The following is a 13210-nucleotide window of genomic DNA, read 5'->3' on the forward strand; positions in this document are numbered from 1 at the left end:
AACTTCCTGAGTGCTGAAAGGGCTAGGTCAATACTTAGGTATTAACTGCACCTTCCTGCCCACCCAACCAAAAGAAGGGTTGCTACTGCATCTGTGCACACATACCTTCTTCCTTCCAGTTTACAAATACGTATTCTATCACCAGGTCTTCTGCCATTTTCAGAAAAAGAAGGGGAAAAAAAGAGGAGGAAGAGACAATTCCAGTCTTGGGGGCTAAGAGCAGGAAGAGCTACCAGTGCTGCACATACAGCACCTTGCTTGCAGTTGCCAAGGTGGACAAGTGCTGAGTGTCCCAGCAGCTCATGGCTGCACAAACGTGAAACCATGCTGATTAGCTGCAACTAGAAAAACTTCCATTATGAATGGCCTGTGGGGCCCTCGCTTGGGAGAAAAAGGGGAATGAAAAACAGGAGAAATAGGGAAAGAATGGCGATGCGCACAGACGGATGAAGTGAGCGCTACTCGGCCTTTATGGCAGGGACCTCTTTTACTGCTGTTTTAATTTAGGTCATGTTTGCTGCCCTTCTGGTATTGATGTTACTGCCATGCTTGTTTTTGCTTTTTAATTATTATTTTTGGAAATGCAGACCAAACATTTTCCAAGGTAAGAGCAGAATGCGTTTCTTACAATGGACACAGGGGCCATATCTTGGTCTCCCATCACAACCTCCCACCTGCTGGGTAGGAACAAATGGGCACCACCAGATATGGCCGGTGACTGCTGTGCTCACAAGAACCCGAAATTCTGTGAAAGCTCCTTGAAAGGCCTCTGAACCTTTCCACAGCAAACTCTGACCACCGTCTGGTTTTGTTATGAAAGCAGGTGAAACCAGGTGGTTCTAACTGAGTTTTTCTTTGAGGTTTGGTTCGGCTCCCAGAAGTCAAAAGCAAAACTTAAGGACTGAAAAGCAAAGTGAGCAAAGAACTTATGCTGCTCGACCCTGAGCGAGACAAGGCAGAGGGGCCCACAAAGCCATGGGGCACGGCCACAATGTCCTCCTCCAGGGCTCACGTGTTGGACAGACATCAGACAGTGAGCCTGGAAGGATTCCATCCCCCAAATTAAGAGGGTGATCGGGGTAATGCAACCCCCCTGGGAGGGATTTGCATGGAATACAAAAATAATTCATCTCCTTGCGTCCTCTGTCAGTTGTAACCACAAAGTGGCATGCGAGGAAGAGACCTGATCGAATCCAGGATTTTGCTCAAACGTTTCAGAGCAACTTGACAACATTCTGTTAAAGTAAGCTCAAAGGCAAAGGGAGATTTTCACATCTTTCAAGTATGTCTGAATCTCTATTTACCACCTCCTTACTAGGGGGGGAAGAGAAACTATTACCTCTAAACTACAAAAAAGGTAAATGCTGGGCTAGGCAAAAAACAACCAAAAAACCCCCCCAAAAAAACAAGAAAGGAGGGAAAAGAAAGAAAAATAAAAAAAGAAAGGGTTTCCTATTTCTTTTTTGTATCAGCAGCATTTCAGCCCATTCCTTTTAAGTAGATGCCTAAGACTCCAGAAGGGGTTAACAATAAATAACCTTGCTGAACACTGATTCCCCTTCTTTTCACATCTGAGTAATTCTTTTGTTTGTCCACTCTGGGAACAGAGGAGTTTTTAATAAAGCTGACTGTTGTTTAAAGCCACTGAGTTCTGGTGGTGCACACAGCATGGAGTAGTTTGCTTTGTGGCTACCTTTGGAGCATATCAGGATGAAAGTGTTATGTCCCCAAGCTGTAATTATGCGACTACTTTCTAGTGTTTCAAAAGGAGGGAGAGGGGAAAAAAAAAAACACAACCTAGCTGTGGTTCAATGTGTCATAAAAAGGAAACGAATGAGTGGTAATAAGACTTCAGCTAAAGTGTTAGACTTCTTAGCTGTCATGTTAACAAGGTCCTCTAAACCTTACAATAAAGTTTAAAGCTTGATTTATTTTAATATACTGAAATTGTTTAAAAAATCATTTGCATTGGGACAAGGCAATCTGCACCGAGAAAAAGACTGGAAACGTCGCTACCAAAGCACGCTCACTGACAGTCAGGGGTTGCACAGCTTCTGGAAATCCCCTGTTGACTCTGGATTTTATTTACTAAACAGGGCAAACTTGAGGCATTTGAATGGTGTTCTGGCTTTAGATCCCTTCCTACTACTTAGAAACACCATTTTAATGGGCAAGCTCACAGACTGGGATTGGAACATCACCTCGCCACGTTTTACTTAAGCAAAAAGAAATGTTCAGCAGAGAACACATATATTATCAATTCTGAGAAAATGAAAACACTCAGGAAACAATCATTTCCATATTACAACAGAAAATTGGATTTTCTGGTGAATAATGAAAATGAGGCATCCCTCCCCCCCCTCCTCCTCTCTCTCCAGTATTTGTTCGGTGCCCCTCACCTTGGTATCAATGTGCTAAGAGATGATTATTAAGTGCAACAAAGGCCACGGCTGTGCACAGTTCTGGAAAATGTCCTAGCCTGCTTCAACTCGGTTACTTCCCCCCCTCACAGTCTCTTCAAAGACAACGAAACCTTAGGTGGAACGAGAAGTGCACGAACTTCGCTAGCCTTGAACTCACAAAAAATAATTACTTGGATTAACGCAACATCAGAAACATTTGTCCCTGTCTGTTAGGCCAGGAGAAACCCTTGGGAGAAGCCTCATTTCTGGAGAAAACCCATGTCCCTGTGCTCCTCCTCCACTCCGGCCCTGCGTGGTCACGGGCAGAGGATAACAAACTGTGACTCAAAGTGCCTCAAGATGAATCTGCTTCTGATCGACGGGAAGCATGTCACGTAATGCGACTTTGGGAGAGATAATTAATACTGCACAAACAACCACTGGAAAAGCTAAACAGATGATTTGAATGTTTTGAAGTAAATGGTAAAAGACAATGTTTAAAATTAATTATTAATTAAAAATGAATGTTGCCATCTTTAAAGATGTTTTTTTTCAAAGCACATTGTGCGCTGATTTAAAATGCTGCGATATCAAAGCACCCAGAGCTTCAGATTCCTCCGTGCCCCCCTCCCCTCTGACAACACATTATGCAGGTGGGAAACTTTTTTTGCCATTAAATGCTAATTAGTTTCACAACTAATTACTACAGTGGTATTAGGTTAATGTTTTCTACTTTTTGATTTAGACTTACTTTTGTAAATCCCTTATTCAAATTACTTTGAAGTGAAAGACGACAAATTAGTTCTCTTTTTAATGTGTAATGTGAGCTGTGGCGAGGCAGCCAGTAATTCTGTGGCCCATTCTAACGAACCAGCAGCGGGATGGCAGTGGGCTCCTGAGCACAGCTACTCGCACAGGTAGTTGAGGTACTTTTTCACATTTGAGAACTGCAAGACGTATAAACTCTGGCTCCCTTGCCAGCTGCCAATTATCCGGTATGCAATCTGAGGGGAGGGGGGAATTTACAGCTTTGCAAACTCACTCCATCACCCCATAAATACTGAGCACACCCATAGGGGCATCACACCCTTCCTGCCTTACCCTTTCCTGCGCGAGCTGCTGCCCTGGTGCCATTCACGTTGAGCAGGGACAGCAATCCCCCATTACTTCATGCGGTTATATATGCACTCATTATACTGCCGTCTGTTGCTATAATGCTCCTATTAATTTTCCTTTTGATATTTTAAGAGCAATCTATAAATCATGCAGACCTTCACGTGTGCCATCATTAATGCTGAGCGAGACTGTTGTGCATCAAGTGTTTGTCAAACCTGCCCAACAGGCCCATTTCCCAGCCCGGCCCCACGGGCACGCTTGCTGTGTGCTCCGAAGGGGAGGGAAGCACCAGTCCTTCCTCTGAGAAACGCAGTTGCCTAAGAGGTATAGCAACCCCACGGCCCAAGGTTTAAAGAAGGGAATTACAAATGAGTTAACAATTTTACAGTCCCATGTGCTTGTCAGACTGGATTGTGCTGATTCCTTTATGTGAAAGTTGGTAAATGGCCCTTTTATGTTCTCCTTAGCCAAAGCACCTCCCCAGACGGACTTGTGCTGCTCACACCAAGAACCTCCACACTTCAGCAGATAAGACAACGCCTCCACCGGCGCGTGCGGCTCTGCCATACTCACATTGCTTGCATAGGGGAACGTCCTGGACTACTGTCACTCCCATTACTGTTCGTATGCTCCATTGCACCATTAAGCTCTTCCCTCATCACGTTGGCTAGGTTGCCCAGAGTGGGATTTCCCATGGAAGCAGTAGTGTATAGAGGTATACTGTTCTCAGCCATTGAAGCCTGCCAAGGACACAAACAAACATATGAAGAGCCATGACTAACGTTCTTATGCACTGCACAACACGCTCACTTATTCCAAAACATTCTCCACATTTACATTATTCGCAATTACCAGTTTTTTAAATATTGTGCTTTCTGATAGGTATTACACTGATTCCACCAAGGGAAATTTAACATAATTTACATCTGGGTTTATGCATTCATAGCTGCACTGGCTTGTGAGTGGAAATGGAGCTTTCCATTCCCTGTTTGGAATTACACCTCCTGGAAAAATAAAATGTGCTTTTCCTATTTTCATTTCACAAAATTATGATTGGGGCTTTGGGTTGGCTCTTTTTTTTTTTTTTCTTTGGTGGCTTAGGTCTGGCTTTTGGCTTTGTTTTTAATGAAGGTTAATGAGGAAAAAAATTGGAACTCGCTCGGCTGGTAACTCCTTCCTACCAGCACAGGCAGGCACACAGCAGGATGACAACGCTACCGAGCCTGATTTTCTTGTGCAGCCTGCACTGATGTACCCGAGAGCCGAACCAGTCCATGTGAAATTGTCAGTCCTGCCCTGTCACTGGAAAAGTGGGAATCTGATGAATTCTGACAAATCTTCCCCCACTCTTTCTAAGCATCAACAACCCAGCTTTCCACCCCGCTACTGCAGATGTGACCGTTTCGCTGAGGTTTTTCACCCTTCTAAAGAAACACCAGACAGAGGCACACCGCAGTTCACTTTCTAAATGGAAATCTTTGTACAAAGAGAATGAACTGTTAAATATTTTCCTTCTGATTCCCACCGCTCTGCCTGCTAATATTTACTGTATGTCAGGATTAGCTCATGCTGGCAGCACAGCCCCATGCCCAGCCAGGCACTGCGGGAGCCCCAAGGAGCCCAGCGCTATGCGGGGCCGTGTGTGTGGGGAGGGCAGCAGGCCTTAGGGGTTGTGGTGCTGAGGGAACTCAAAGGACATTTCACCACTTCACCGAGCCACGTCCAGATAACATCATCTGCTGCCTTCTGACAGCGTCAGCACCAGGACCACAGATGCTGGCTCGGCTGTGCTCAACCCATGCTGGGGGGAGGTCAGCTGGCTGCAGTCAAAAAATCCATCTGACTGCGGGTCTGCTTGATGCAAACCTGCCCACGGGAGGGGATTCACACACTCTCCCCACTGAACATTGACCTCCTCTCCTAATTCATGGGACCAAGCTCCATGCTCACCACCATTCAGGCCAGTAGAGCTGTGCCCATACACGGAGGCTGAGGGATGGCCAGCTCTGCCTGCAGCATCTTTGGGGGCACGGCCCCTTTTATTCCTCCTTACGTTGACCTCTCCATGTGCAGCCCTATGTGTCACACATGATTACAAAAGCTATTCTAACAGGGAGGATTATTTTTATCTTCTTGATTCAACAACCGGCAAACTCATTGTGATGAGGGGATGCAAAGAATGGTTCACATTTCCTGCACTTGGCAAAATAATGACTTAAGTTCTTCACCAACAGTGAAGACAACTTGTAATTGCAGTAAAGCAGTTTCTTGGGGGAGAGGTGGGACACGAGGAGTACATGCTATGATCACAGTGGTGAGGGGGTGGTTTGGGGAGCACAAAAGCTCTCGACAACCCGCTGGGAAAAGGCAGTGCTGGTGAGAGCTGTGTGCCCCTGCCTTGCACAGCCGTGAGGGAAAGCAGATGGAGGAGATGTCAGAGGGGTGGTTCTGCCGCCCCACAGGGAAAGAAAGAAACATATGGGAAGGCGGCTGCAGCAGGAGGTCAGTGTGCACTGAGGTCCCATGATGCAGCTCTGCTCAAGATGCCCTGTACCGCAAGCATCCCAGGGGATCCAGTTTCCCGGTATACCCAGTAGAGAGGAACCCACTGATCTGTTTAAAACCCAAAGGAGGATCTGTCTGAGTGCAATGAATAGCATGATTTCTCATCCCTGCTTATTTTTTTTTTTTTATAGGGGACATGCAAGCAGGAAGAAACATGGCCCAGGCTCTTCTCTCCGTGAGTCGAGTTCCTACCATGCTATGTGAGGCCACGGGCACGTGCCTCTGCCAGGGAAGGTGGGGAAGGGAGGCAGTTTGGAGGTTTATCACAGAAGAATGGATGGAGATGACGACAATGACACGTGTTTGAGAAATAAAACATGAACAGTTCCGTATGATAAGCATATTAATTGAAATTAGTCACATAGTTAACAACGTGAAGAAATGCAGGATCATTTCATTTTTTGCCTTTCAGCCTCATGAATGTAAAATGTGCTTGTAATCTTAATACTATTCAAGAGACAAAGCGGTCTTTAAAAATCACACTTCACAAGACTCAAGGGAAAATAAGTTACTAATGAATGGTATTTACAGTTGCTTCATTTAAACATGCCTTCATTTGCTTTTCAGAAGTTACTGCATAAACTCCGATCGCGAGAAGAAACGCAGAACATCACTTTTCTCCTAATAATCTGCTTCCTGGTTTGGAAAAGAGAAGCCTGCTAAAGCTTCTACAGAAGGCAGCGGCCCAAGCAAACATCCATGGCCACCAGTGAGCTGCTGGAGAAGTGACCCTCAACACACACACAGAGGGGACGCAACTACAGGCGGTGCTGCATCCTGGCTGCATTTCCATGGTATGGATGGGGGTTGGACTGCAGCACAAACACAACAGCCTGCAAATCCAAGGCACAGTAACGTGTCTGTGCCTCTGGTTCAGTCGCTGAGTCCTGACATTACCTGAGGTTGTTGAGATGGACTCGAGAATTTGTAGAGACAAAAAAAAAAAAAGCAAACCTCATCAACAGTACATGAAAAAGGGTCTGGAGAAGCGCACGCCTTCGGGGTGCCGGTTATTAACAGTGCACCAAACACTAAGTGCATTTCTACACTGTGAAAAACAACATTTTTGTCTTACAGTTGTTGAAACCAACACAAATTCCCATTTTTTTTTTCTATAGGAATTGCAACATTTTTTTTTTTATTTTTATTTTTTTTAACAACAACAGGAAGATATGCAAAAATAGCCCTTAAAAGAAAAGGGGGAAAAATGATCTGCTTTCTCTTTAAAACCATGAACAATAGAAGGTCACGTGGCACAGTATCCTATCATTCAGCACATTAATAGCTGTGCTAGAGTAATTACACTTGTGGTATTTTTGCCTCAAGTGAAATTCTGAAATAAGAGGATGGAAATTATGATACTGCTGATAAATATTAATAAGTGAACTTTTAATTTTTTTGCCACAATATTCAAAATGCTAAGCATCTAGCTAATGCTGAAGCAGCCTGATATGTGTTTGCCTCCAGGGACTATGATGCTTTATGCACTTAAGAAAAAAGTTTAACGGAATTAAAATTTAATATCTAATTAGAGCAAGGCTAATATATTTTGAAATGAGTGGGGAAGACACACGCCTCTGTTGCATATTTGCTACAGTCATTAATCTTACCTGTAAAGCAGCATTGAGAGGTGTGCAGTAGGTGTGGCTGGTCTGTATGTTTTTAATAAGAGAAGGGTTACTGCATAAGAAAAACATAAAAAGGAGAGTTAAATGCAACCAACCTCAATGCGAACATTTCAAGCATGTAACGCTTCCTCCCACACCAGAAAACTAGTGCTCAGACTGTTTTTCCACACAAGTTCTCTTTCATTTCCCTTTTTCTTTAAAGAAAATATCAGAGTTTTTTGCCTACAGTTAACATATTTGCCTTTACTAAATAAGGAATATCATCATACTGTGACGTTACCTCACCATGTGCTCTGCTACCCTGTGTCAGTAGCACATCTCGGGATCTCTGCTCATTTTAGTGCGTTCAGGAGAAATTTTGCAATATTCAGCGTTTCTGGGAGCCAGTTACCACGTAAGGGCCCATCGTAAGGAGGTACGACCAAAAGCAGCATGGAATACTTAAATACTGTGCACGGCACATGGTTCTCAAAGTCACTGGCAGCAGAATCCCTTGCAACTCAATGGGGGACCTTGACAAGAGTGGATTTTGAGCCACATTATTTCCTGATGGGGAAAGGGATGGCACTGCCCGCACTCCTGCCCCAAACAGTTTGGGACATGGGGAAAGAGGAAAGGTGGCACGGAGGCAAACCAGCTGGTCCTGCTGCTCTGCAGCCAAGTGGTGGGGAGCACACTGCCCTAAGGGCCATTCTAATAACAGTTCTGATGTGCTATCTCAGACTCTTGCTTTAGTCATCTTAAGTTTAAATAAGGAGGTGGATTTGAGCAAAATGTATTGCAAGCTTATCCACTCTTCAGTGGGCATTAAAAATAGGGAAGTAGGGAAAAACCTACTAAGTGCCAGTACAAAACATCTCCAGTAAGTTTTATGCTTATTGGGCTTTTTTCTTTTTTTCATATGAGAGTAAGGCATGGTGAGAGAAGTCATAACAGAGCCTCTCCCACAGGGACCGGCAAGGATCAGCTGTCCTGGAGAGATGGCCTTCAAGGAAAGGTCAAACAAAATTGCTTCGGGAACCCCAGGAATATTTGTGTGTGGTTGTTGCAGGCACAGGATGCACTGCTGTTTGTAATCGTTACAGATGGTCTCACTGCTCTCCTTTTCTTTTTAATGTTAATCCATTATAGTGTTGCAAACCCAGGCATACAATTGAAAGCAAAGGGAAATATCAGAATTCAAACTTATCTGAAGCCCCTCCTGGCATATATCTGTCTTCCTGACAGATCTACAGCAGCATATCTGCATTAGTGTGGATCATTATTTAAGGTTACGTAGCGCTATAAACCAGTGCTATAACAAACATGTCAAAGTAGAGTTATTATTATAGGCATTTGGATTATCAGAGTAGGACACACAAAATACACACATAACAACTAAAACTTTTGCTCCTTTAGCAGCAAAGGTGATGTCACTATTTCGTGAAATGCAAGTCTACATGAGATGGGTAAATCATGCAAAGCAAAGCAACAGCAGAAAAAAAAATTAAAGCAAGTAAAAGCTCTTACTGTGCAACAAGCTCGCCAAAGTTTTCATCAGGGCAGTATTTTCGAGGACGGCCTCGTTGAATATGACGGCCACGTTTAAACTCTTCATCATCAACAGTCCAAAAGGACCCAAACTCATCCTCTACTCTGATAAAGCACTTATGCAGTGAGAGGTTGGTGCGAATGGCACCCTGGGACAAGAGCAGCAGCAAAGGAGATGAAGTGGAAACAAAGGGACACGGGATCGGGGACAGAACAGACATCAAATACAGGGAAAAGGAAAAAGAAAATAAAATGCAATAAGCATAAGCAAATGGTTTGTGAGGGTTAATATGCATTGCCACCTAAAAGCTACTAGCATGTGATGCAACAAACACCAAGCAAGCAGGGTCAGGGTACTGGTGGGCATACAAACAGTAGTGATGAGATGTTTGTCTTGGTTTCCCTTAACTGAAACAATGCGAAACCACCTGTGGTTGGTCTAACACCAGCTAGCAGCCAAAAGCCTCTACGTTAAACTGTAAGCATGATCCAAGCTAGGCTAAGAAGTTCAAACATGGTGGACATACCCACTGATCTTTTGTGGCCTTCGTTTTTGGAACTCTTGTTCATCCACTGTCCATACTGCCCCTTTAACGTTTTCTACTCGCACAAAACACTTGTGAAGACTAAGATTATGACGCACTGCATTCTGCAGCAAGAGAATACATTCAAAAACTTTCTATGAGAAAATGCTCATCATTGTCCAAGAACAGCAGCACAGTCAGCTTGACAGCCCTCATTTTGCAATGTCAACCCCTCTCCCCGCACCCCAGCTCTTTACATCTTATTTTGCAAAGTTAATACAAATATAAAAGCTTCAACCCAAGATTACAAAAATCAGCTCATTCTTATCAATTACCCACAGTACAAATGAGAACAGCCATCATTTTATAAACACGCACGTTGTATAATATGGCACATTTCATACACAACGCAAGAGGAACATTGCATCGACATTTTCAAAACAAATACATAAGCTTCTCCTCTCCTGGAAAAGAAAGCACTGTGAAAGAACAGAAAGGATTTCGTGTGAGTGTGGACGGCTCAATGGAGCGGGGAGGCACTGGGGCTGCTGCTCCTGTGGTTTCCCACAGCTGGGTTAATGGCAATCAGGTGCTGAGCTCCTGCCCCATCGGCGGCACAGAGCAGGGCTCGGCAGCACCCCGCTGGCCGCCACGGCCCCAGCCCCTGCCTCTGCTGTGTGCTCTTATATGGAAGTTGGCTCCCGTTCCTGGCAGACTGCTGCATGGACTGATCTGAGCTTCTGCCAAGTGCAAACACGAGGAGGGCTCTCTGAAACAAAGTGATAATATCCCTGCAGCTCATCACCCGGAGGGACCCTGGCGCTCCTAGGCTCTGTGCTTGGGTGTGAGCTGTGGTTCGGAGGATGAGCCCGGCATAACTTGCAGTGCAGTCAGACCTTCCCCTCAGGTGGCCACGATGAGACACCTTGTTGCCTCACGGCAAGCGGGGGCTCTGCTCTCTCTGCTTCCCATACTGCTCACACGGAGTGCCATGCTACATTCCACAGCGTGGGTTTCCCCAGTGCAAAGCTGCTCCAGTTGGTACACAGAGCTCATCTCCAGTACCACCGAGAGGAGCTTGGAAAGCAGGGAGAGCAGAAGAAGCCATTTGCTGAGAATATGCAGGCGAACAAACTCCATCCATCATCACTGGCACCACTGATTTAGTCAATCTGGTTGACTCGTTAGCAGGCACAATGCCAGCCAAACACATGGCCTGGGTCTAGGCAACCAAGAGACCACACTTTTTTCCCTCCTGTCATCGTCATCTTTTTTTTTTTTTTTTTTTTTAATGAACATCGGGTCTGGATGGTGAAAGTGAGCTCTAATCATGAATGTCTAAATCACTGTGCAAACAAAGGGTATGGAGAGTGCATTTGTCATGTAAATTAAGCAGCAGTGGTGTGTGTGCTTGCAAGGGAAAGGCTAAGAAGAGTCTTTTGCTACTTTTCCATGTCCCTGCAATCACTAGCACTGTCCCTGATCCATGGGAGCTTTCAGCAGATACTTGGCAGCAAGCTCATCTCCTCTGGCTGCAGGTGCCCGATCCCACAGGCACGGGGATGGCCTGGCTCTGTGGCAAGCTCTGTGCACTTCAGCTCTTCCGTGGGCATCCATTTGTCATTCTTCCTGCTCTTTGTTCTCCTTTTTTTTAATGACTCTTCTCCCTCCTCTCCCGGTTTTCATTAGTTTGTCAAGTTCTGGCAACCCCCCTGACTGGGAGGTGGAGCAGAACACTGCGAACGCCCCACACCTTACGGGTGGAAAGCAGCGAGCTCAGCAGCCGCCGGTGGAGCAGAGCTCCGTGTGAGCGCAACCTGACACAGGGCTGCCGGCCCACATCTGGGTAACTCAGGCAGTTTCCTGTGAAAATGGGAACGCTGTCAAGTCTGGAGCAAAATGTAAGAATAATAATGCTATTTCCCACAGTGAAAGCCGATCTCCCAGTTAATACGGCAGTTGATCAAATGCATACAGCAGAGTTCCGTGAAGTGAGTCCTCGGAGTTTGTAAACAGTCTCCAAATACACAGCTGAGCAGAAATCTCTGTGTTCTTTAAACATATCTAATGCTGGAGAAATCTTTTACAGACCGCTATGTGACTTGCCATCGAGGGCTGGGACTGCCGGATCAGGCTCTTGCTGAAGATACTGAGACAAACACATTGGGTATTTGGGATGTCCACAAAGCACTGCCCTCACTTTCAGTTTTCAGTACGATCACTTGTTTAAGGAATTCATCACAAAAAAAACCCCATTGTTTTGTTCTCAGTGCCTCTGGATACTTGCTATCTAGCAGTTTTATTCATGTTTCAGAGCCACACCTGCAGCCTGCGCCTCATGGCTGCAATTCAGTGCCAGCAAATTACTCCAAAAAATAAAAGTAAACAGGCATCGCCTCTGACCTGTTAGAACCAGTTCACAGTGCTCCCATAGCAATCAGCTTAACACAAAAATTAGGAGCTATTATTCTAAGATTATATATTTACCTTGGTAAAAATATTTGTACGCAAGCCACTTTTGTAGAAAAATTACCCTGAACATACTTGAATGTAGGAAATGAAAGGGTTTGTAATTTTCGTAACTGCTCAAGCTCCACTGCAGTGCATTTTGGGGAAGAGGTTCATTTTTTCAAGGTTGTTATTCCTGTGCTCATCTGTGGTTTTGAAACAGGTCTCCAGGAAGCCTGCCCACACCAAACCCTGACCTAAACTTTAGGAAAACTGACCTGAATGCCCGCTATACATTAGCTGAAGGTGAGCTCAAATCAGCACATATGTATTCAAATTATTCTGATTCTGCAATTAGACCCTTGCGCTCATTCTGCGCCCCGTGGGCTTCCCGTCATGCTAAGCCAGAGCTGCATTTTCATCCCCGCTGTTCCTGAAGGCTGGCATGAATCTGAGTAGCTCAAAAATTGCATTCCTTGCATGGAAGCCAGAAGTTGAAGTGAACCTTTCCTTCCCAGGCTGTGAAGCAGGATGTAGGCTCCTGGATAGGGTCAGGGTGTCCACGATTGGTCTCCGCACAGACCTGCTGTGCTCTTCTGCAAGCCCAAGGGTCTCCAGCTCAGCCTCTCTCCTCCTCTGTACAAGCACACCGTTAGTGCACGTGGCTCCTGGGACTTGATTTTAAGTGATACGCAAGGCTAATTCCTAACATTAGCCTTGCAGGCTGCCAAGATTGCCTTCTTCCACTCCCTTCTCCACTTCCTTTCACCGCTGGAATTAGATAGGATTTTTGCTTTAGCACCCACACCTGCAGCTGCTGAAAAGGCCTACTGGAAGCGCTCCAGCAGCAAAAGACAGGCAGGTCTAAATGGATCTTAAATCAGGGAAAGTTAATTTCCTTTCTGGACAGTAAGGAGTCTGCAAAGTGAAACACTGCTCATGTTTTCTAACTGAAGTTGAAGAATCAAAGCAGCAATCACAGAGACTTTTCCTGAAT

General features: G+C 45.1%; 1 protein-coding gene across 7 annotated transcripts in view; it reads right to left on the reverse strand.

Moving 5' to 3' along the window:
• The window catches only part of FOXP1 (forkhead box P1), a 337019-nt gene that overhangs the window by 3532 nt on the left and 320277 nt on the right, over positions 1-13210 (reverse strand). For all 7 annotated transcript variants that reach the window (XM_042880828.1, XM_042880831.1, XM_042880827.1 and 4 more), the window contains 3 exons: positions 9769-9890; positions 7694-7763; positions 4092-4258 (listed from right to left, as the gene is read on the reverse strand). In XM_042880828.1, coding sequence (XP_042736762.1) covers positions 4092-4258; positions 7694-7763; positions 9769-9890 — 359 coding nt within the window. The remainder of the gene's footprint in view (positions 1-4091; positions 4259-7693; positions 7764-9768; positions 9891-13210) is intronic.

This window comes from Lagopus leucura, unplaced genomic scaffold, assembly GCF_019238085.1.
Source record: "Lagopus leucura isolate 7727_CA_CO unplaced genomic scaffold, USGS_WTPT01 Super-Scaffold_100028, whole genome shotgun sequence".
NCBI classification, from domain to species: domain Eukaryota; kingdom Metazoa; phylum Chordata; class Aves; order Galliformes; family Phasianidae; genus Lagopus; species Lagopus leucura.